The sequence below is a fragment of the Acipenser ruthenus genome, chromosome 27, assembly GCF_902713425.1.
Source record: "Acipenser ruthenus chromosome 27, fAciRut3.2 maternal haplotype, whole genome shotgun sequence".
NCBI classification, from domain to species: domain Eukaryota; kingdom Metazoa; phylum Chordata; class Actinopteri; order Acipenseriformes; family Acipenseridae; genus Acipenser; species Acipenser ruthenus.
In genome coordinates this window covers 10,810,202-10,836,345 of record NC_081215.1, presented here as the reverse complement: position 1 = coordinate 10,836,345, position 26,144 = coordinate 10,810,202, and the positions used below count along the sequence as shown (strand labels likewise).

General features: G+C 45.9%; 1 protein-coding gene across 4 annotated transcripts in view; it reads right to left on the bottom strand.

Moving 5' to 3' along the window:
* LOC117426072 (agmatinase, mitochondrial-like) overlaps positions 1 to 25,105 on the bottom strand; it is a 32,646-nt gene extending 7,541 nt beyond the window's left edge. For 2 of the 4 annotated variants that reach the window (XR_009309062.1, XR_009309063.1), the window contains exons 1-6: positions 24,658 to 25,104; positions 22,566 to 22,768; positions 13,736 to 13,784; positions 2,211 to 2,406; positions 1,361 to 1,540; positions 870 to 954 (exon numbers count right to left, since the gene is read on the bottom strand). Coding sequence is in view for 2 of the 4 variants with exons in the window: in XM_034043337.3 (XP_033899228.2) it covers positions 870 to 954; positions 1,361 to 1,540; positions 2,211 to 2,406; positions 13,736 to 13,784; positions 22,566 to 22,768; positions 24,658 to 25,007 (1,063 nt within the window). In the remaining 2 variants the exon portion in view is untranslated. Of the gene's footprint in view, positions 1 to 869; positions 955 to 1,360; positions 1,541 to 2,210; positions 2,407 to 13,735; positions 13,785 to 22,565; positions 22,769 to 24,657 lie in introns of all 4 variants that reach the window. The other 2 variants (XM_034043337.3, XM_034043338.3) reach the window with 2 other exon arrangements.
* Positions 25,106 to 26,144: the final 1,039 nt, after the last annotated feature.

Genomic DNA, 26,144 nt, shown 5'->3' with positions numbered 1-26,144 from the left:
GCTTGTGTGGAAGAATCTTACAAAGGCCTTCATCCAGCAGTGGATTGAAAAAGGCTGATGATATATATATATATATATATATATATATATATATATATATATATATATATATATAACAAAATAATTCTAGCAACTATTATTTTCTATGTACATTAACATCACTTTGTAGATCTCTCGTTTGCCTATGTGAAAGTTGCACACATTAGGTATTCCATTCCCTGTCCCGTTGCAAGAATGCATGACACACATTTAGACAAAGACTCCTTTAAAAAAAAAAAAAAAAAACATTCTGAATGTTTGCTATAATTTAGTGCATTTTTCATAGAAGAATAATAGTGAAATATGAGACCTATGAAACTACATTAGAGATGCACACTGTAACACAGCGTTTCACCAGCAGGGGTCTCAGACGGAAGCGCCTGTTTTGTTAGAATTAGACAGAAAAGTGCTGTTGGTGATAAAAATGAAACCTCTTCAGGTCATAATCACTTGTGTTTGCTTTAGCCCACAACGCTCCATTCACGGAGGTGTGGCTGCATTTCCCTGTGTAAAATCAATGAATTTAGGTTTTCATAGTCTATAACTGCAGACAACTAAGACCATGTCTAAAATTAGCATGTAGATGTTTCATCTGGTATAGAGTGTATTAGCATGTAGATGTCTCATCTGATATAGTGTGTATTAGCATGTAGATGTCTCATCTGATACAGTGTGTATTAGCATGTAGATGTCTCCTCTGATATAGTGTGTATTAGCATGTAGATGTCTCATCTGATATAGTGTGTATTAGCATTTAAGTGAGGCTGAAACCATGACCCCGGTACAAAGAAATGAGGCTGCTTTGCTTTGGTCTTTTTGTTCATTCCTACCTGTGGTGTCGTAGGGAGGAGACACCTCTACTAGATCACAGCCGACAATGTTCATCCCACGACATCCACGGATTATTTCCAGAGCCTGAAAAACATGGTACAGCATAGAACAACCCCCCTGTCTGCATCTAGTATTTGAAGTGTAAGAAATCCATCAGTAACCCTACAAATACAGTAGAACAAACATGGGGTTTCTTGCACCACTTGTTGTAAGAGGACAGGTTAATTGGTACAAACTGGTGTACCAGGTATACCTGGAGGTTAAGGGGTGTAACAAGTTGCTCTTAAGCTCTCAAGTTTTGTGTTTATTCATTTGTAGTTTTATCATGACATCCTTTTAAAAAATCAGCTGGAGTAAATGCTTTGCTGTTTTTGAGTCAGAGTTTATTGTGCACTTCCAAGAAGCTAAAACATCTGCTTGACTAGATTTCTCATAGTTTTGCTTTATAAACTGAACAGGAAACACCAGTCCAGATCCCCTGTTCACCTACCTGACTGGGAGTGAGCCCTGCGATCTCTGGAGTGCCTGTGCCGGGTGCGTAGGAAGGATCCAGAGCATCAATGTCAAAGCTGAGATACACAGGGCCATCGCCAACCTGCTTTCGGATTTCTGTCATCAGCGGGGTCAACGACTTCCACCAGCACTCCTCCGCCTGTACCACTCGGAAACCCTGTGACATCAATTCACAAATTACTTCACAAAGCCTAACACTTATCCATTACATACACAGGTGAAATGTGCAGTGTTGCGAGAGTTTTGTTACAGCACACATGTATTTTCATTTTCAAACCTCTGGTACTTCTTTAGGTTAATTGAGGCTCAGTTTCTATTCTTATTCTCGGTTATCTGTTTGCACTTCCGGGGTCATTTCACCTCAGCAGTGTCTTCTGGGTCGTGTTACTGGCTGAGAGCATGTCCACCCTCCAGGTAATAGACCATGCAAGTGCAACACTATCTGAAAGCATGGCTTGCAAACAGAGATTTCTTTCAAAACTGGACATTTGAGACTTCCATATGGAATGGGAAGATGCACATGTACCCTGATGACGGCGGTTACTTTCAAGACGATAGCACACTAATCCACCATGTCAGAATTGTATGTGAATGCTTTGAGAAGCATGACCCAGACATCACATTACATTGAACCAGTAACCAGGACCAGTGGACAGCTGAAATGAAGTTGAGAGACGTAGGACAAAGGAGACACTTTTACATACAGAGTGGTGATGGTATGAAATGGGTTACCAAGCTGAAATGTTATTGATGCTGAGAAGACTGTCTGAAAGAACCAGCCCAGTTCTGTGCATCTGTTGGTTGAGATGGCTGGTTTGGAGCCCCACCTGTTCTCTGTTCCACTGGTATGCGTCAGCTGAGTAGGCTGAGCCTCGCAGTCCGATCTGGGCAACTCTTTGACAGTCCAGGAGCCCCTCCTCCACGCAGCGGCGGAACGGTGTGCCGTGACCAATCTTTTCTCCGAGGACCACGTCGCTGGTGTCTGCATGGGCGTCCACGTGTATTAGTCCCACCGGCCCGTGTCTGCAGGAAACAAGAATAGGAGGGCACTGTCAAACCTGCTGGGGACTGCTCTCATCAGTATCATCATAATGTATTATCACTGCTCTCAGCATCATCATAATGTATTATCACTGCTCTCAGCATCATCACAATGCATTATCGCTGCTCTCATCAGCATCATCACAATGCATTATCACTGCTCTCATCAGCATCATCACAATGCATTATCACTGCTCTCATCAGCATCATCACAATACATTATCACTGCTCTCAGCATCATCACAATGAATTATCACTGCTCTCATCAGCATCATCACAATACATTATCACTGCTCTCAGCATCATCACAATGCATTATCACTGCTCTCATCAGCATCATCACAATGTATTATCACTGCTTTCAGCATCATCACAATGTATTATCACTGCTCTCAGCATCATCACAATGCATTATCACTGCTCTCATCAGCATCATCACAATGTATTATCACTACTCTCATCAGCATCATCACAATACATTATCAGAGCTCTCATCAGCATCATCACAATGTATTATCACTGCTCTCATCAGCATCATCACAATGCATCATCACAATGCATTACCACTGCTCTCAGCATCATCACAATACATTATCACTGCTCTCAGCATCATCACAATGCATTATCACTGCTCTCATCAGCATCATCACAATGAATTATCACTGCTCTCATCAGCATCATCACAATACATTATCACTGCTCTCAGCATCATCACAATGCATTATCACTGCTCTCATCAGCATCATCACAATGTATTATCACTGCTTTCAGCATCATCACAATGTATTATCACTGCTCTCAGCATCATCACAATGCATTATCACTGCTCTCATCAGCATCATCACAATGTATTATCACTGCTCTCATCAGCATCATCACAATACATTATCACTGCTCTCATCAGCATCATCACAATACAGTATCACTGCTCTCAGCATTATCACAATGCATTGCACTATGTAACACAATTTTTGTTCCTGGGTAATAAGTGTTATTTCCTAATTGCTTATGCCTCAAATGTATAGAAAATGGCTATTATTCCCCACAAACTTTGCTTTTGTGACCAGGACAGTGATATTTTGAAATGTACCTATTTCCAATGAGAAAACGGGTGAATTTATTATTTGTTTATTTAGCAGACGCCTTTATCCAAGGCGACTTACAGAGACTAGGGTGTGTGAACAATGCATCAGCTGCAGAGTCACTTACAACTACGTCTCACCCGAAAGACGGAGCAAAAGGAGGATAAGTGACTTGCTCAGGGTCACACAATGAGTCAGTGACTGAGGTGGGATTTGAACCGGGGACCTTCTGGTTACAAGCCCGTTTCTTTAACCACTAGACCACACAGCCTCCTAATTTGTGTCTTTTCGTTCACATAAAGTCAGAAAAAAGCTCCACATAGTTTTCGGCCTTGTGATTGCCCAGGAAGCCCCGAACCACTGCGACAAAGCTGTTCCAAGCCGCTTTTTCCTTACTAGTGAGCTTCTTGGGGAATTCATTGCACTCCAGGAACTTCTTTATCTGTGGTCCGACGAAGACACCGGCTTTGACCTTTGCCTCAGACAGCTTAGGGAAAAAGTCTTGAAGGTACTTGAAGGCTGCCGACTCCTTATCTAGAGCTCTGACAAATTGTTTCATAAGGCCCAATTTGATGTGCAGTGGTGGCATCAGCACCTTCCGGGGGTCCACCATTGGCTCCCACTTGACGTTGTTCCTCCCCACAGAGAACTCGGTCCGCTGTGGCCAGTCCCGCCTGTGGTAGTGCGCCTTGGTGTCCCTGCTGTCCCAAAGGCAAAGATAGCAGGGAAACTTGGTAAAACCGCCTTGGAGACTGTGACGGGGATGTAATAGGGTCCCACTGTAATCCGCCCTCCCGATCTCGTGTGGCGTTGCATAGGGCAGCCCGAAGTCGGGGCAAACGACCTGAAAATGATCATACTGGGAGTTGTGGTGTGGTGGGTCGTTTTGCCCTGACGCGGAACCGCACGGTCGCCGGGCTCACTTTCTGCAATCAGCTGTGCTGTGTTCGCCGGTTGGCTGAGACGGGGGCATTAGCTGATTGCAGAGGCGGGGTTGGGCAGTATTTAGGCTGCGCGGTTTCTGCATTCGGGCTCTCTGTCCTGGGTTAGCAACAGGAGTTCGCTGGGCTGCTGCGTGTGTGTGTTGCTACTTACCTCTGCTCCTATTCCAGACCCCTGAACAGGCGGCTGCCTGCGTCCCGACTACGTTCTTCTCTTCTGGAGCGTATGTTTTGGAAGTACCCGGAAGTCTAATTTCCGCTCAGAGCAGTGAGTGCTGGAGTATGCTGCAGCTAGTGCGTGAAGCAGCCAACTGCAGACACAGCGCCACCACCACTGACGTGGCCGTCTAAAGAACGGCAGCTACTCTCCTTTGGAGCCCTACTTTATTATTGTGTGGGACTGGTTTATTTACTCTTTTTATTTTTAACCCGGTTTTACCATAGTTGGTACTACCGGGGGTTGTTGTGTTTGTTTTGCAATACCTGCTACTCTGCCTGGGTGCCGACTGTGGTTTTGGCCCTGTTGTTTTTATTTAATAAACCTCTACTCAGTTGCCAGGTAGCACTGAGGTTTGCCCACAAGCTTCCTGTGTGTGTGACGTCCTTTCTGGTCCTCCCAAAGACAACTCCCACTACCCTCTAACATGTGCAGGTCCTCTTACAGGACCAAGAGCGACACCGGGACGGTGTGGAGCGGCGACGAGAGGAGCGAGATGCGCAGCGGGATGTCGAGAGGACGGCCCACATGTTGGAGATCACAGAGAAGATGGCGGCGATGTGCCAAGCGGTGCAGTCTCTGGTACTAGCGTGGACTCAGGCGCCCGCGGCAGCACCACCAACAGGGCAACCGCCACCTAAGATTCGGCTTCAAAAGATGACGTCGGAGGACGACCCAGAAGCGTTCCTCACGACGTTTGAACGGGTCGCCGAAGCGTCCTCCTGGCCGGTCGAGTGTTGGGCGGCGCAGCTTGCCCCATGTCTGTCGGGAGAAGCACAGGCAGCCTACCGGGCCCTAAGCAATGAAGCCGCCAGGGATTATCAGCAAGTGAAGGTGGCCATATTACAATGGCTGAATATCACCCCTGAGTCTCACTGCCGTAAATTTCGACACTATGTCCGGCCGAAGGGAGCCCGCCCACGCATCATCGCTCAACAGCTCTGGGACCACCTCACTCGCTGGCTGCAACCAGGGGAGCGTACCAAACAACAGTTGATGGAGTCGGTGGCTGTCGACCAGTTCTTGTCTGTGCTAGATCCAGGGACCCGGGACTGGGTGGCCAGGAACACCCCAAACACCATGGAGCGAGCAGTGGAACTGGCGGAGGTGTATGAAGATGCAGCCCTTCGACAGGACCCCAGCCCAGCTCCAGTGAAACCGAAGGCCCTGACTCCAGCCCCTCGTTTCCCACCGAAGCCGGTGGCTTCCATCGACCCATCGGGCGCCTCGCCTCCAAAGTGGAGAATGAGGTTAGCCCCCAGCTGGGCCAGATCCACTCCCTGGAACCCACCAAGTGGTGGGGTAGGGAACAAGCAGCCAGCGTCGGTAGCGCCACCCCCTCTCATCTGCTTCCGGTGTCACGAGGCTGGACATATTGCCAGGATGTGTCCCGCTGCCATGGAATGTGATGTGGCCTCTCGCTATCCAGCTGCACCGGAGGGTGAGTACCGGGGAAAGGGATGGGAGGGGCCTTGCATTGTGTCTGTGGTTATTGGGAAAGTGAACACCCACGCTTTAGTGGACTCGGGGTGCAACCACACCATAATTCGTGAAGCTCTCATGGAGGGGGTGGCTGGGTGGCCGCAGGGAGCTGTGGCAATTTCGTGTATCCACGGAGACACCAAGCCATACCCAACCACTAAAGTTAGATTGACCATAGATGGTCGGACGTGCCAGGTAGTTGTGGCCGTCGCGAAGTGGGTTCCGTACCCTATAATTTTAGGTCGAGACTGGCCTTATTACTCAGAACTTAAGGTTAGGACGACCCGGCCACCGACTGGAGAAGGGGTGGTCTCAGCGGGTGATTCAATTGGCCGGATATTTCCGCTGAAAGCCGATATGTTTACTGCTAAGTTCCGGCCCCGTAAAACTAAACGAGAGCGAAGGGCCGAGAAACTGGAGTGGGCAGTATCAAGGCAAGGCTGGGGGCTTGTGGGAGAGTCTCCTTAGCTTACCAAACGGAAACTGAAGGGGGTGGGTGTTCAGTGTGACCGGCGGGAACTGGCTACTGAGGAGCCCAGGGCGGAAGCTACCGAACCTCCGCTTGACATCCTGCGAGTCTGGGACCGGGATGTGGACCTAGAGTGGGAGCAAGCTAACGACCCCACTCTAGTGCACATCCGGGGGCGGGTCCGGTCTGTCGAGGGGAAGGAAGTTGACGGTTGCGGGCCGCCCACATTTCCTCACTTCGTCGTGGCTGGGCGCCTACTGTATAGGGTATCCCAGGCCCCGGGCACGGGACAGCCCATAACACAGTTATTGGTTCCGGGGTCTTTTCGCCGAGAGGTCATGTGACTAGCACATGACATTCCATTTTCAGGCCATCTGGGCTGGGAAAAGACCCTGGAACGGATACTGGCCTGGTTTTATTGGATGGGACTGCACAATGATGTGAGGAGATATGTGGCGGAGTGTCCCGAATGCCAGAGGGTGGTGCCGGCTCGAGTTCGCCCGGCTCCGCTGGTCCCACTGCCCTTTGTGGGAACCCCCTTCGAACGAATAGCGGTAGACATAGTGGGGCCGGTGCAACCCGCCGACTCTGGATATACGCACATTCTAGTAGTGGTGGATTATGCTACGCGATATCCAGAGGCGGTGCCGCTCCGGTCCACTAGTGCCGTCGCTATAGCAAAAGAACTAGTACAGATTATGTCAAGAGTAGGGATTCCCAAAGAGATTCTGACGGACTAGGGAACCAACTTTATGTCAGCCACCTTGAAAAAGGTGTATCAAATTCTAAAAATTCGCCCCATCAGGACATCTGTGTACCATCCTCAGACCGATGGACTGGTGGAGCGCTTTAATCAGACTTTAAAGGCGATTTGTAGATCAGGAACAGAAGCATTGGGCGCGGCTCCTTCCTTTCCTTATGTTCGCTGTGAGAGAAGTGCCACAGAGCTCAACGGGGTTCTCCCCGTTTGAGCTGCTGTACGGGAGACAACCCCGAGGCATCCTCGATCTAGTGCGTGAGGGTTGGGAGGAGCAGACAACTTCTTCAAAAAATGTAGTGAAATATGTGCTACTGCTCTGAGACCGCCTGGAATTGGTCGGTCGATTGGCTCAAGAGAACCTACGTAACACTCAGCAATTGCAACAGCAGCAGTACAATAAAAAAGCTAGAATTCAGACTTTTCGACCCGGAGACAAGGTACTGTTGCTTCTTCCGACCTCAGAATCGAAACTGTTTGCTAAGTGGCAAGGCCCATATGAGGTGGTGTGGGCAGTAGGAAAAGTTAATTATGAGATTAGGCAGCCCGACCACCGTAGACCCCTCCAAATTTACCATATAAATTTGTTAAAGCCGTGGAGAGAGAGAGAGGCCTTGTTTATTACCCACGATAGCCCCGGCGAGGATTTTGGTCCCGAAGTGGGGCCACTGGGTCAGACCGTTTCGATTACGATGGGGGAACAGTTGCTTCCCCGGCAGAAGGTAGAGCTGAGGTCATTGATTGAGGAATTCGATGACGTTTTTTCTAAGGTGCCCGGTAGGACTGACATCATCGAACATGCTATTATCACTCCTCCAGGTGTCACTGTTCGGCAACGGCCATACCGGATCCCGGAAAGTCAACGGGGGGTCATGCAACGGGAGGTGGATAGTATGCTTGAACTTGGAGTTGTGCAACCTTCCCAGAGCGAGTGGTGCAGTCCAGTGGTAATGGTACCTAAGAAGGACGGCACCACCCGTTTCTGTGTAGATTTTCGGAAGGTCAACGAAGTCTCTAAGTTCGATGCGTACCCCATGCCCCGGGTAGATGAACTCCTTGATCGCTTGGGAGACGCAAGGTACCTGTCAACTCTGGACTTGACAAAGGGATATTGGCAGATCCCGTTAACATCCAGCTCTAGGGAGAAAACCGCATTTGCGACCCCAGGGGGCTTGTTTCATTTCCAGACCATGCCTTTTGGGTTGCATGGAGCCCCGGCGACTTTCCAGAGAATGATGGACAAGGTGTTGGCCCCACATCGTCAGTATGCGGCAGCGTATATTGATGACGTGGTAGTGTTTAGCTCCACCTGGAGGGAGCATTTGGTTAGACTCACGGCTGTCCTTCAGTCTCTGAGAGAAGCGGGTCTAACAGCTAATCTGGGGAAATGCGCGTTTGGCAAAACCGAGACTCAATATCTTGGCTTCATTATGGGTAATGGTAGAGTGAAGCCGGTAGCCTCCAAGGTCCAGGCGTTGGTGGACACACCGGTTCCTCGGACCAAGGCCCAGGTGAGATCGCTTTTAGGACTGGCAGGCTATTACCGCCGTTTCATCCCCGAGTATTCCACCATTGTTAGTCCTTTGATCGACCTCACCAAGAAGGGCGCCCCAAATTCTGTGCAGTGGTCAGGGCAGTGTCATGGAGCGTTTGATAGGGTTAAGGAGATTCTGTCCCAGGCCCCTGTGTTGATAGCTCCGGATTTCAGCCGGGAATTCATCCTCCAGACTGACGCTTCGGATGTGGGTCTGGGGGCTGTTTTGTCCCAGGAGATAGACGGAGTGGAGCATCCGGTGCTATACCTTAGTAAGAAAATGGCTCCACGTGAGCGTAACTACTCTGTCATAGAGAAGTACCCTATAATTTTAGGTCGAGACTGGCCTTATTACTCAGAACTTAAGGTTAGGACGACCCGGCCACCGACTGGAGAAGGGGTGGTCTCAGCGGGTGATTCAATTGGCCGGATCTTTCCGCTGAAAGCCGATATGTTTACTGCTAAGTTCCGGCCCCGTAAAACTAAACGAGAGCGAAGGGCCGAGAAACTGGAGTGGGCAGTATCAAGGCAAGGCTGGGGGCTTGTGGGAGAGTCTCCTTAGCTTACCAAACGGAAACTGAAGGGGGTGGGTGTTCAGTGTGACCGGCGGGAACTGGCTACTGAGGAGCCCAGGGCGGAAGCTACCGAACCTCCGCTTGACATCCTGCGAGTCTGGGACCGGGATGTGGACCTAGAGTGGGAGCAAGCTAACGACCCCACTCTAGTGCACATCCGGGGGCGGGTCCGGTCTGTCGAGGGGAAGGAAGTTGACGGTTGCGGGCCGCCCACATTTCCTCACTTCGTCGTGGCTGGGCGCCTACTGTATAGGGTATCCCAGGCCCCGGGCACGGGACAGCCCATAACACAGTTATTGGTTCCGGGGTCTTTTCGCCGAGAGGTCATGTGACTAGCACATGACATTCCATTTTCAGGCCATCTGGGCTGGGAAAAGACCCTGGAACGGATACTGGCCTGGTTTTATTGGATGGGACTGCACAATGATGTGAGGAGATATGTGGCGGAGTGTCCCGAATGCCAGAGGGTGGTGCCGGCTCGAGTTCGCCCGGCTCCGCTGGTCCCACTGCCCTTTGTGGGAACCCCCTTCGAACGAATAGCGGTAGACATAGTGGGGCCGGTGCAACCCGCCGACTCTGGATATACGCACATTCTAGTAGTGGTGGATTATGCTACGCGATATCCAGAGGCGGTGCCGCTCCGGTCCACTAGTGCCGTCGCTATAGCAAAAGAACTAGTACAGATTATGTCAAGAGTAGGGATTCCCAAAGAGATTCTGACGGACTAGGGAACCAACTTTATGTCAGCCACCTTGAAAAAGGTGTATCAAATTCTAAAAATTCGCCACATCAGGACATCTGTGTACCATCCTCAGACCGATGGACTGGTGGAGCGCTTTAATCAGACTTTAAAGCAGATGTTGAAGCGATTTGTAGATCAGGAACAGAAGCATTGGGCGCGGCTCCTTCCTTTCCTTATGTTCGCTGTGAGAGAAGTGCCACAGAGCTCAACGGGGTTCTCCCCGTTTGAGCTGCTGTACGGGAGACAACCCCGAGGCATCCTCGATCTAGTGCGTGAGGGTTGGGAGGAGCAGACAACTTCTTCAAAAAATGTAGTGAAATATGTGCTACTGCTCTGAGACCGCCTGGAATTGGTCGGTCGATTGGCTCAAGAGAACCTACGTAACGCTCAGCAATTGCAACAGCAGCAGTACAATAAAAAAGCTAGAATTCAGACTTTTCGACCCGGAGACAAGGTACTGTTGCTTCTTCCGACCTCAGAATCGAAACTGTTTGCTAAGTGGCAAGGCCCATATGAGGTGGTGTGGGCAGTAGGAAAAGTTAATTATGAGATTAGGCAGCCCGACCACCGTAGACCCCTCCAAATTTACCATATAAATTTGTTAAAGCCGTGGAGAGAGAGAGAGGCCTTGTTTATTACCCACGATAGCCCCGGCGAGGATTTTGGTCCCGAAGTGGGGCCACTGGGTCAGACCGTTTCGATTACGATGGGGGAACAGTTGCTTCCCCGGCAGAAGGTAGAGCTGAGGTCATTGATTGAGGAATTCGATGACGTTTTTTCTAAGGTGCCCGGTAGGACTGACATCATCGAACATGCTATTATCACTCCTCCAGGTGTCACTGTTCGGCAGCGGCCATACCGGATCCCGGAAAGTCAACGGGGGGTCATGCAACGGGAGGTGGATAGTATGCTTGAACTTGGAGTTGTGCAACCTTCCCAGAGCGAGTGGTGCAGTCCAGTGGTAATGGTACCTAAGAAGGACGGCACCACCCGTTTCTGTGTAGATTTTCGGAAGGTCAACGCAGTCTCTAAGTTCGATGCGTACCCCATGCCCCGGGTAGATGAACTCCTTGATCGCTTGGGAGACGCAAGGTACCTGTGAACTCTGGACTTGACAAAGGGATATTGGCAGATCCCGTTAACATCCAGCTCTAGGGAGAAAACCGCATTTGCGACCCCAGGGGGCTTGTTTCATTTCCAGACCATGCCTTTTGGGTTGCATGGAGCCCCGGCGACTTTCCAGAGAATGATGGACAAGGTGTTGGCCCCACATCGTCAGTATGCGGCAGCGTATATTGATGACGTGGTAGTGTTTAGCTCCACCTGGAGGGAGCATTTGGTTAGACTCACGGCTGTCCTTCAGTCTCTGAGAGAAGCGGGTCTAACAGCTAATCTGGGGAAATGCGCGTTTGGCAAAACCGAGACTCAATATCTTGGCTTCATTATGGGTAATGGTAGAGTGAAGCCGGTAGCCTCCAAGGTCCAGGCGTTGGTGGACACACCGGTTCCTCGGACCAAGGCCCAGGTGAGATCGCTTTTAGGACTGGCAGGCTATTACCGCCGTTTCATCCCCGAGTATTCCACCATTGTTAGTCCTTTGATCGACCTCACCAAGAAGGGCGCCCCAAATTCTGTGCAGTGGTCAGGGCAGTGTCATGGAGCGTTTGATAGGATTAAGGAGATTCTGTCCCAGGCCCCTGTGTTGATAGCTCCGGATTTCAGCCGGGAATTCATCCTCCAGACTGACGCTTCGGATGTGGGTCTGGGGGCTGTTTTGTCCCAGGAGATAGACGGAGTGGAGCATCCGGTGCTATACCTTAGTAAGAAAATGGCTCCACGTGAGCGTAACTACTCTGTCATAGAGAAGGAGTGCTTGGCCATTAAATGGGCCATGAACTCGCTTCGCTATTATCTCCTGGGACGACCGTTTACCCTTGTCACAGATCACGCTCCTCTTAAGTGGCTAAGCACGATGAGGGACACGAACGCCCGGATTACTCGGTGGAGTCTGGCGCTGCAACCCTTTAACTTCACTGTTAAACATTGTGCGGGTAAGGAACATCAAAATGCTGACTTTTTCTCGAGGGAGGGGGGCCAATTGGGGAAGCTAGAAGAGGCTGAGTGGGCCTACGGCTCCACTCTGAGGGGGGGGGGATATGTGACGGGGATGTAATAGGGTCCCACTGTAATCCGCCCTCCCGATCTCGTGTGGCGTTGCATAGGGCAGCCCGAAGTTGGGGCGAACGACCTGAAAATGATCATACTGGGAGTTCTGGTGTGGTGGGTCGTTTTGCCCTAACGTGGAACTGCACGGTCGCCGGGCTCACTTTCTGCAATCAGCGGTGCTGTGTTCGCCGGTTGGCTGAGACGGGGGCATTAGCTGATTGCAGAGGCGGGGTTGGGCAGTATTTAGGCTGCGCGGTTTCTGCATTCAGGCTCTCTGTCCTGAGTTAGCAACAGGAGTTCGCTGGGCTGCTGCGTGTGTGTGTTGCTACTTACCTCTGCTCCTATTCCAGACCCCTGAACAGGCGGCTGCCTGCGTCCCGACTACGTTCTTCTCTTCTGAAGCGTATGTTTTGGAAGTACCTGGAAGTCTAATTTCCGCTCAGGGCAGTGAGTGCTGGAGTATGCTGCAGCTAGTGCGTGAAAGCAGCCAACTGCAGACACAGCGCCACCACCACTAACGTGGCCGTCTAAAGAACGGCAGCTACTCTCCTTTGGAGCCCTACTTTATTATTGTGTGGGACTGGTTTATTTACTTTTTATTTTTAACCCGGTTTTACCATAGTTGGTACTACCGGGGGTTGTTGTGTTTGTTTTGCAATACCTGCTACTCTGCCTGGGTGCCGACTGTGGTTTTGGCCCTGTTGTTTTTATTTAATAAACCTCTACTCAGTTGCCAGGTGGCACTGAGGTTTGCCCACAAGCTTCCTGTGTGTGTGACGTCCTTTCTGGTCCTCCCAAAGACAACTCCCACTACCCTCTAACAGAGACCCATCAGGAATGCCATCATTTTGAAGTCTCCTATGACCTTGATGCCATCTCAGAAAAATGCAGATATGTATCCACTTAGGCAGCTGGAACTAAACTGAACTGGTGGGCTTAAGGCCCCTGTATTTATACTACTATTTATATTACTGGAAAGTTCTAGAAAGTTCTAGAGTTACTCCAAGTTGTTTACTCAGCACTGAATCTATCTGGAATGTTCTGGAAAATAGGTCAATTTCAAAATATCACTGTCCTGGTCACAAAAGCAAAGTTTGTGGGGAATAGAGGCATAAGCAATTAGGAAATAACACTTACTACCCAGGAACAAAAAAAAAAAAAAAATTGTTACACGGTGTTATCACTGCTCTCATCAGCATCATCACTGCTCTCATGTGGTTTCACAGGGCAGGGCATGTGGTTTCACAGGTCATGTGGTTTCACAGGGCAGGTGAAGTTCAGCTGTGTTTTCTCTTGAACAGAAAGTAGTTTGCAGGGGGGGAATGACATTTTAAATACACACTTACTTCTCAGAAACTGCCTGGAGAATTGGATAAGATATTGTATGATCTCCACCTGTAAAGAAACAAATATCACAACTCAAATTAGGCTAAAAATTGTTTAGGAGACTTTGTGTCCTGGAATCAATAGTTTCTCCTAGAGAGACTATAGCTGCTACACTTCTTCCAGTTCACTCTTCTGGCACGGTGCTGCATGAGATTGCCATTGTTGGCTTTCCAGTTTGTTTACATTGTAATGGTATTTTCAATGTGAATGAAAACAGGCCTTTAAATAAAATAATCTCACCCTTTTCTTAATCTATTTATATCTGAATTTCCAACAAAGTCATCCTTAACTGTCTGGAAACATTTCACTGTATGCAAAAACACCCAACTTAGAACAAAGGGAACAGCCATTACAGATGTGATATCTGTGAGATCTACAAAATGGGCCGAGTTATATTCAAAAAAGAGTCAGCCCTGTAAATATGGAATAAAGTAAAGACACATGTTCCCCCATTTGTATTGCAGTAGGAACTGGTAGCAACATGAACCAACAAGTTTGTGTTTAACACTTAACATGACATTATTACACTTAGCATGACATTATTACACTTAGCATGACATTACACTTCGCATGACATTTTATGGCCAAATTAGAAAAAAAAAGTATCCAGATGTTAGAGACTGGACTGCCTTTTGACTGCCCATCTCCATAATGTATATGTTAGGACCCCAGCATCTGGTTTATTATTATTATTTATTTCTTAGCAGACGCACTTATCCAGGGCGACTTACAATTGTTACAAAATATCACATTATTTTTTACATACAATTACCCATTTATACAGTTGGGTTTTTACTGGAGCAATCTAGGTAAAGTACCTTGCTCAAGGGTACAGCAGCAGTGTCCCCCATCTGGGATTGAACCCACAACCCTCCGGTCAAGAGTCCAGAGCCCTAACCACTACTCCACATTGCTGCCCTAATCTTTAATCTTTAATCTTTTCGTGTTCGGGGAGGGGTTGTCTTGCGAATGACCCCGTCATCGCAATGCAGAAAATTCACTTTAGAAGATCATCCGAAAGCACAACGTAACTCAAGCAGTCAGCAGCAACGTCACAGTGCGGGTCGCTCTTCCAATTAAAGCGGCAGTACCACATTAGCTGCACCGTGCACAACAGAGGATCATCATTTTTTCTGTATTCAGAATTATTATAATTTATTTATTTTTTATTTATTTATTTATTTATTTATTTATTTATTTTATTTTATTAGCAGACGTCCTTATCCAGGGCGACTTACAATTGTTACAAAATATCACAGTACAAAGTATCACATTATATAGGAGGCTGTGTGGTCCAGTGGTTAAAGAAAAGGGCTTGTAACCAGGAGGTCCCCGGTTCAAATCCCACCTCAGCCACTGACTCATTGTGTGAGCCTGAGCAAGTCACTTAACCTCCTTGTGCTCCGTCTTTCGGGTGAGACGTAATTTTAAGTGACTCTGCAGCTGATGCATAGTTCACACACCCTAAGGCGTCTGCTAAATAAACAAATAATAATAATAATCACATTACAAAATATCACATTTCACAATATCACATTACAGATAAGAGCAGTTGTAAAGAACAATGAAATCAGTAGCAAAAGATCAAATTCAAATAAGAGCAAACATAAAGAATACAGTAAATAATTACCTTTAAGAGAGAATTCTACTAAGAGCTGTTAACTTATAGCAAAAATATTTGCTTATACGAGTAAAGTCCAGTAAGAGCACGCAGTAAGTACACTGAATGGATGAGAATGATTATACTGTAAATCACTTTCACGAATCAGCCCCCAAATGTAGTCTCCCATCATGTTCTCGTTATACTGTCCTTCATTGACAGCTCATCCAGGAGCCTCAAAGCCGTGCTGCTCCATAAGGTAACAAGTACCCGTCTCTTCCCCTTGCTCACTCGGTGCACCTCAAAGAGGATTACAACAGCATCAAGACCTTGCTGGATGCCTTGAAGTATGATGAGTACGGCTGGGACCCCCGGAAGGTGCTGATGCCACCACTGCACATCAAATTGGGCCTTATGAAACAATTTGTCAGAGCTCTAGATAAGGAGTCGGCAGCCTTCAAGTACCTTCAAGACTTCTTCCCTAAACTGTTTGAGGCAAAGGTCAAAGCCGGTGTCTTCGTCGGACCACAGATAAAGAAGATCCTGGAGTGCAATGAATTCCCCAAGAAGCTCACTAGTAAGGAGAAAGCGGCTTGGAACAGCTTTGTCGCAGTGGTTTGGGGCTTCCTGGGCAATCACAAGGCCGAAAACTATGTGGAGCTGGTTGAGACTCTGGTGAAGAACTATGGCACAATGGGCTGTAGGATGTCCCTCAAAGTCCATATCCTTGATGCTCATCTTGATAAATTCAAGGAGAACATGGGAGCGTAACTGTTGTCTAGCAACTAGCAGGTCCACGGCTGCTGCGTCGGACTTGAATGCTAATTACTCCAAGGTATTCCTTGCAACCATGGTAACTGTGGAACAGACACAACCTCACAGAACAGCGAGCAGAAGTGTGATTACATGATAACTGTGGAACAGACACAACCTCACAGAACAGCGAGCAGAAGTGTGATTACAGTGGCTCTCAAAAGTATTCACCCCCCCTGGACTTAACGACATTTTATTGTGTTACAACATGGAATCAAAATGATTTTAATTAGAAGGTTTTGCCTCTGATCAACACAAAAAAGTCCATAATGTCAAAGTGAAAAATAAAATCTACAAATTGTTCTAAATTAATTACAAATATAAAACAGAAAATAATTGATTGCATAAGTATTCACCCCCTTTGCTATGACACACCTAAATAAGCTCTGGTGCAACCAATTGTCTTTAGAAGTCACATAATTAGTTGAATGGAGTCCACCTGTGTGCAATTAAGGTGTTTCACATGATTTCAGATTAAATACACCTGTCTCTGGGAGGTCCCACAGTTGGTTAGTACATTTCCTAACAAAAACTACATCATGAAGACGAAGGAACATTCAAAGCAAATCCAGAATAAGGTTCTTCAAAAGCACCAATCAGTGGTAGGATATAAGAACATTTCCAAGGCATTGAATATCCCCCGGAGCACAGTAAAGTCCATTATTAAGAAAAGGAGAGAATATGGCACAACTGTGAATATGTCTAGAACAGGCTGTCCTCAAAAACTGAGTATCCGGGCGAGAAGGGCACAAGTCAGGGAGGCCACCAAGAGGCCTATGGCAACTCTAAAGGAGTTACAGTCTTCCACAGCTGAGCTGGGAGACACTGCATGCGGCAACAATAGCCCGGGTGCTTCACAAAATTGGCCTTTATGGGAGAGTGGCAAAAAGAAAGCCATTGTTGAAAAAAACTCACATCAGATCTCGGCTAGAGTTTGCCAGAAGGCATGTGGGAGACTCTGGGACGAAGTGGAAGAAGATTCTATGGTCTGATGAGACCAAAATAGAGCTTTTTGGCCTCAACGCTAAGCGCTATGTTTGGCGCAAGCCTAACACCACAAATCATCCTGAGAACACCATCCCTACAGTGAAGCATGGTGGTGGCAGCATCATGCTATGGGGATGCTTCTGTGCATCAGGACCTGGAAAGCTTGTGAAGAGAGGGCAATATGGATGCGGCAAAGTACAGAGAAATCCTGGAGGAAAACCTGCTGGAGTCTACAAGAGACTTGGGACTTGGGAGAAGATTCATCTTCCAGCAGGACAATGACCCCAAACGTACAGCCAAAGCCACACTGGAGTGGCTTAAAAACAAAAAGGTCAATGTCCTGGAGTGGCCCAGTCAAAGCCCAGACCTCAATCCAATTGAGAATATGTGGAAAGAGTTGAAAATTGCTGTTCACCAAAGGTCCCCATCCAACTTGACGGAGCTTGAGCAATTTTGCAAAGAAGAATGGGCAAAAATTGTGTCCAGATGTGCAAAGCTGGTAGAGACTTATCCAAATAGACTCATGGCTGTAATTGCTGCCAAAGGTGCCTCTACCAAATATTGACTCAAGGGGGTGAATACTTATGCAATCAATTATTTTCTGTTTTGTATTTGTGATTAATTTAGAACAATTTGTAGATTTTATTTTTCACTTCGACATTATGGACTTTTTTTGTGTTGATCAGTGGCAAAAACTCCTAATTAAATCCAATTTGATTCCATGTTGTAACACAATAAAATGTGGAAAAGTCCAAGGGGGGTGAATACTTTTGAGAGCCACTGTACATGATAACCATGGAACAGACACAACCTCACAGAACAGCGAGCAGAAGTGTGATTACATGATAACCATGGAACAGACACAACCTCACAGAACAGCGAGCAGAAGTGTGATTACATGATAACTGTGGAACAGACATAACCTCACAGAACAGCGAGCAGAAGTGTGATTACATGATAACCATGGAACAGACACAACCTCACAGAACAGCGAGCAGAAGTGTGATTACATGATAACCATGGAACAGACACAACCTCACAGAACAGCGAGCAGAAGTGTGATTACATGATAACCATGGAACAGATACAACCTCACAGAACAGCGAGCAGAAGTGTGATTACATGATAACCATGGAACAGACACAACCTCACAGAACAGCGAGCAGAAGTGTGATTACATGATAACCATGGAACAGACACAACCTCACAGAACAGCGAGCAGAAGTGTGATTACATGATAACTGTGGAACAGACACAACCTCACAGAACAGCGAGCAGAAGTGTGATTACATGATAACCATGGAACAGACACAACCTCACAGAACAGCGAGCAGAAGTGTGATTACATGATAACCATGGAACAGACACAACCTCACAGAACAGCGAGCAGAAGTGTGATTACATGATAACTGTGGAACAGACACAACCTCACAGAACAGCGAGCAGAAGTGTGATTACATGATAACCATGGAACAGACACAACCTCACAGAACAGCGAGCAGAAGTGTGATTACATGATAACTGTGGAACAGACACAACCTCACAGAACAGCGAGCAGAAGTGTGATTACATGATAACCATGGAACAGACACAACCTCACAGAACAGCGAGCAGAAGTGTGATTACATGATAACCATGGAACAGACACAACCTCACAGAACAGCGAGCAGAAGTGTGATTACATGATAACCATGGAACAGATACAACCTCACAGAACAGCGAGCAGAAGTGTGATTACATGATAACCATGGAACAGACACAACCTCACAGAACAGCGAGCAGAAGTGTGATTACATGATAACCATGGAACAGACACAACCTCACAGAACAGCGAGCAGAAGTGTGATTACATGATAACCATAGAACAGACACAACCTCACAGAACAGCGAGCAGAAGTGTGATTACATGATAACTGTGGAACAGACACAACCTCACAGAACAGCGAGCAGAAGTGTGATTACATGATAACCATGGAACAGACACAACCTCACAGAACAGCGAGCAGAAGTGTGATTACATGATAACCATGGAACAGACACAACCTCACAGAACAGCGAGCAGAAGTGTGATTACATGATAACCATGGAACAGATACAACCTCACAGAACAGCGAGCAGAAGTGTGATTACATGATAACCATGGAACAGACACAACCTCACAGAACAGCGAGCAGAAGTGTGATTACATGATAACCATGGAACAGACACAACCTCACAGAACAGCGAGCAGAAGTGTGATTACATGATAACCATAGAACAGACACAACCTCACAGAACAGCGAGCAGAAGTGTGATTACATGATAACCATGGAACAGACACAACCTCACAGAACAGCGAGCAGAAGTGTGATTACATGATAACCATGGAACAGATACAACCTCACAGAACAGCGAGCAGAAGTGTGATTACATGATAACCATGGAACAGACACAACCTCACAGAACAGCGAGCAGAAGTGTGATTACATGATAACCATGGAACAGACACAACCTCACAGAACAGCGAGCAGAAGTGTGATTACATGATAACCGTGGAACAGACACAACCTCACAGAACAGCGAGCAGAAGTGTGATTACATGATAACCGTGGAACAGACACAACTTCACAGAACAGAGAGCAGAAGTGTGATTACATGATAACCGTGGAACAGACACAACCTCACAGAACAGCGAGCAGATGTGTGATTACATGATAACCATGGAACAGACACAACCTCACAGAACAGCGAGCAGAAGTGTGATTACATGATAACCATGGAACAGACACAACCTCACAGAACAGCGAGCAGAAGTGTGATTACATGATAACCGTGGAACAGACACAACCTCACAGAACAGCGAGCAGAAGTGTGATTACATGATAACTGTGGAACAGACACAACTTCACAGAACAGAGAGCAGAAGTGTGATTACATGATAACCGTGGAACAGACACAACCTCACAGAACAGCGAGCAGAAGTGTGATTACATGATAACCATGGAACAGACACAACCTCACAGAACAGCGAGCAGAAGTGTGATTACATGATAACCATGGAACAGACACAACCTCACAGAACAGCGAGCAGAAGTGTGATTACATGATAACTGTGGAACAGACACAACCTCACAGAACAGAGAGCAGAAGTGTGATTACATGATAACTGTGGAACAGACACAACCTCACAGAACAGCGAGCAGAAGTGTGATTACATGATAACCATGGAACAGACACAACCTCACAGAACAGCGAGCAGAAGTGTGATTACATGATAACCGTGGAACAGACACAACCTCACAGAACAGCGAGCAGAAGTGTGATTACATGATAACCATGGAACAGACACAACCTCACAGAACAGCGAGCAGAAGTGTGATTACAGGATAACCGTGGAACAGACACAACCTCACAGAACAGCGAGCAGAAGTGTGATTACATGATAACCATGGAACAGACACAACCTCACAGAACAGCGAGCAGAAGTGTGATTACATGATAACCATGGAACAGACACAACCTCACAGAACAGCGAGCAGAAGTGTGATTACATGATAACCATGGAACAGACACAACCTCACAGAACAGCGAGCAGAAGTGTGATTACATGATAACCGTGGAACAGACACAACCTCACAGAACAGCGAGCAGAAGTGTGATTACATGATAACCATGGAACAGACACAACCTCACAGAACAGCGAGCAGAAGTGTGATTACATGATAACCATGGAACAGACACAACCTCACAGAACAGCGAGCAGAAGTGTGATTACATGATAACTGTGGAACAGACACAACTTCACAGAACAGAGAGCAGAAGTGTGATTACATGATAACCGTGGAACAGACACAACCTCACAGAACAGCGAGCAGAAGTGTGATTACATGATAACTGTGGAACAGACACAACCTCACAGAACAGCGAGCAGAAGTGTGATTACATGATAACCGTGGAACAGACACAACCTCACAGAACAGCGAGCAGAAGTGTGATTACATGATAACTGTGGAACAGACACAACTTCACAGAACAGAGAGCAGAAGTGTGATTACATGATAACCATGGAACAGACACAACCTCACAGAACAGCGAGCAGAAGTGTGATTACATGATAACCGTGGAACAGACACAACCTCACAGAACAGCGAGCAGAAGTGTGATTACATGATAACCATGGAACAGACACAACCTCACAGAACAGCGAGCAGAAGTGTGATTACATGATAACTGTGGAACAGACACAACCTCACAGAACAGCGAGCAGAACATGGAAAAGTACAAGAGGGCAGAAGATGGGAATTGTGCCTACAAGTGATGGCCAAAAATCAAATATGTATGTTGTTTCACATTTCATGGGACTATTACTTTTTTTTGCATAAATTAGCTTATCTATTGGCACATTCTTATTTTTCCATGTGTATTGGATCCTATGTACAGCTATCTTTGTTCATTTTAAGGTCATTTTTCTACTTTTAATGTGAGCACCATCTTTAAACAAGAAAGAGGAATGCAAGAGGAAAATAACCTTAAAATGAGCAAAACTGCATGTGAGCCTACATGGAAAATATAAGAAATGTGTTAATAGACATTTCCATAGTAAATCCTTCAGTGTCGTTTGAAATGTGGTAACAGACATTTCCATAGTAAATCCTTCAGTGTCATTTGAAAGTCACTTGTAGGCCCATCTTGTAGACCCTTGTAGCTTCAGCAATTAAAATAAGAAACCTAGATCCAGCTACTTGGTTTCATTAAGCTTTGGATAAAAGCGTCTGCTAAACAACTAATTCAATAAGATACACTAAACCATCCCAACACATTTCCATTAATGAATGAATGTTCAGTACCAAGCTATACAGTTGGATTTGAAGAGAAACGGCATAAACTGTCATTATCTGTGCACTTGTCATTGAATCTGTTTGTTTGCCAGGACCTAGAACAGGGCAATATCCAACCGTTGTGCTTTTAAAGTGGGTGAATGGTGGTTACAAAGTTCACTTTATTAACACAACACAATTTGGACCCACATTTTTAACGTCAGTTAAGACAATAGTCTCACAGAAAGAAACTCCAGTTTAGACAACGTTTGAAGCTGACTTTCAGTCTAGTGTAGCTGTGTTGTGTCGAGCTGTGCGGAGTGCTGCAGGGGGTGTGGCTACGCTGCTGTGTGTCACATGTTTCTGAGAATTCTATTGAAGGACAGGTGTCAGATTCCATTAACAAGGCACACAGACACTACACGCGGGTCATTATCTTTATTATTATCATTATTATCTTTATGACCGCCACCATCGGGCACAACTGCAAAGATGAAGGCCATGTTTAGTATGAATGCAGAGTAAGGGTGACATTACAGCCCTGATCTATTCATATCACCCTAACACTTGAATTCTTTGGGATTTGTTTCTTACCCAGTGTTAATGGAATACAGCCGCCTGCAACAATCTTCTGGTAGGCTTCTCTGATTCGTCTGCAGGTGTCTTTCAGATCGTACATGTTGACATTCACATCCCCAATGTCTGCAACCATCAGAGACTGGTAGGGTGCAGCACGAGTGCTGCCATTGTAAACTCTCATCATGGAGGATTCAGCTCTGATCTGACGAGGTCCAAACCTGCAAACACATTCAGAGAACCCAGACTGTATAATCAATCATCCTACAAATAATCTGCCACTTCCAGATACCCAATCACTTCCTCTTCTGAAGGGTTACGTGATTGCAATACTACTAGACCACTGGAGTGAAATTGACCCACTTCATTTCCAGCTGTCCTCTGTCCTGGTTTCTGTGCTGCTAAGTATTAGTTAGGGTTAACTTTGTCAGCTCATTTTAAGATTTTAAAGACTTCAGTCGTCCCTCTTAATTCTTCTTCGTTGCAGGCTAAAGAGATTCAGAGCTTGTTCCTTTAAGACCTGGGATTGGTCTTGTTGCTCTTCGCTGGCCTCTCACCAGGACCACAATGTCCCTTTGGTGCTGTGGTGACCACAAATGAACACTATACTCACCTGTGCATTATACAACCTCATCACAACCTCATTGGATTTGTACTCTACACTTTGCTATCTACCCAAGCATTCTGTGTGCCTTTTTACTGGCTTCCCCTCACTGTCTGGTTGTTGACAGATTGACAGCATTGTTACAAGATATCACATTATTTTTACATACAATTACCCATTTATACAGTTGGGTTTTAACTGGAGCAATCTAGGTAAAGTACCTTGCTCAAGGGTACAGCAGCAGCGTCCCCCACCTGGGATTGAACCCACGACCCTCCGGTCAAGAGTCCAGAGCCCTAACCACTACTCCACACTGCACACTCCACCACGTCATATGCTTTGCAATTATCCATTGTCGATGTTGCATCCTCAAAAAAATCATGCAGGTTAGTTAGACACGATCTCCCTTTCCTAAAGCCATGCTGACTGTCTCCCAGGATACTATTACTATATTGGTAATTTTCCATGACAGAGGGAGACTATTGCCTGGTGCTGTAAGGGTGATGTTAAGACAATAATTCAATCTATTGTTGCGCCTATGATGAGGTTTTAACCAATCACAGGCCAGAATTTCCAACCACTGATTCATATATATATATACAGTGCTCCCTCGCTATAAGGCTCTCGTTTAACGTTTCCTACGTTTTGATGGATTTTTTCCTGGTCACTTTAAAATCTCCTTCAGAAAATGGAATGCAAAACCAAATGATGCAATTTCCATTATTCAACACTTCACTCATAATGGAGCACACTCAGTAGCAGTGCTTCAGCAGGGAGCGGGAGGGTTTGAAACCTGTGCTCAAATCACGTGATCTGCTGCTGCTAGTACTGTGGTTCGTAGCAGATAGGAGTTTATAATGGAGACTTGACTCCTCTGAGGAGCCAGGACTGCTGTTAATATAGGAATGTTGAATCTGGGGTTTAGTTAAAATGTCATTTTCAAATTCATTTGATTTTGTTTTATTGAATTATTATATTACAGTACTACACAACAATATGTATATATATATATATATATATATATATATATATATATATATATATATATATATATACATATATATGGCCAATAATATTTCAATACATATCTTTTTTTCACTTTGACATTTTGAGGAGGCCTCCCTTGTCTCCCCAGGTCCGGGGTACTGTGTGGACGTTACCGGTTTCAAGTGGTAGTGAAACAATTAGTTTTTTGCTTCACATTGAACTTCACAACAAAGTTTGCAGATGACATTCAAAATGATCAGATCAGGACTTTGGTAACACTGAGCATGGGAGCTGCAGCATGCTATTTCCCATATTACAACTGTATACAATTAAAGGGGTGGTCACCAAAATACAAACTATTTAAAATATAAACATACTGTGTTCATTTCAGTCATCAGCTGATAAAAACAACTTGCTCCTGAAGTGGCACCCTGCAATTGGATTTGGCAACCTTTTTTTTTTTTTTGCAAAAGGTTTTGTTAAAGATTTAAAAGAGATTGAAATATGACATAACAGTACCTTGCTCCAGGGCGATTGGAGGTGCCAGTGTCAATCGGGACGCCCACAAAAGCTGCGTCAAGTCCCACAGGTGAGTCCTGGATCGGTAGCTTAAACATGGAAGCAATCCCTGAGGGTCTTGCAACAAATTCAGCACTTGGTGGTACATTGAAACGGGATCCAGACAGCCCTCTATATGGGGCCAGCTGGAAAAGGAATCCCTTTGAAAGGAGCTGCCCCCCCCTGTTTGGAGTATGCAGAGCAAACAGCCTCGCACAGCTCTGGTTAATCCTTGCAGTATTATTTAAAACCAGAGTTCCAAAAAATGTTCCTCTGTTTAGCATGGATCCGCATATAGAACGAGCAAACATGACTGCAGAAGGTTCGTGCAAAACTGGTGACAAAGACGTTACACAATGCTAGCTGACTGCTGCTGCAGGGCTCTGAGGGGCTGAACTTGAAACTAAAAACAACACCACAACATGGAGGCATTCTGGGAAATGTAGTCTGCCAACCAGATGCATGTTGGGAAATATACTTCAGTCAGCCTGCTCTTTTAAATGCTCATATTCCCTTCACTATATACAATAGTGCACTACTTTCTAACTATGAATACCCTTTGATTTATGACACTGACCTTACATTTGAGGTATGCAGCATGTTTGTGTGCTAGAAGGGATGGTGTAACTCTATGCAGTGGCGCCAATTCAGCAAAAGCTAGGGGGAGGGGGCAAAGTTTAAACCTGGTTACTTAGTGGTGCTCATTGAGTTTCATTAGAAGAAACACCTCATGTTGGGTTAGTCTTATATACAGTATATTTACCACAAGAAGGTCAAACATGACTTCTTCACACACGTTTAATGAACAAAACACCGATACACCAACATGTCACAGGCAAATAATAAAACAATAACAAAACTCCAACACAACACCACACAAACACAAATATTTAACAACACAACACCACACAAACACACATATTTAACAACAAAACAACACCACACAAACACAAATATTTAACAACAAAACAACACCACACAAACACAAATATTTAACAACACAACAACACCACACAAACACAAATATTTAACAACAAAACAACACCACACAAACACAAATATTTAACAACACAACACCACACAAACACACATATTTAACAACAACACAACACCACACAAACACACATATTTAACAACAAAACAACACCACACAAACACACATATTGAACAAAATGAGTAAACTTGTGATCGAATGCTGTATCCTCAAGCAAAATCCACAGGCAAAAATGTATCCACGATAATAATAACAACAGTTATTAAGTTAAAAATGTACAGCTTTCTTCCACTGTCAATCATTGTATTGTAATGTACTGTATCCAGCACGAATGAGCTTCAACGTAACCGCTGCATTTTCCTATCTGTTTACGTGTATTTTAGTCCTTCAGCTACAGACAACAGTTCAAACTTCACCTTAACAAGGCAATAATTAAACAGTGTAACAGAACGTG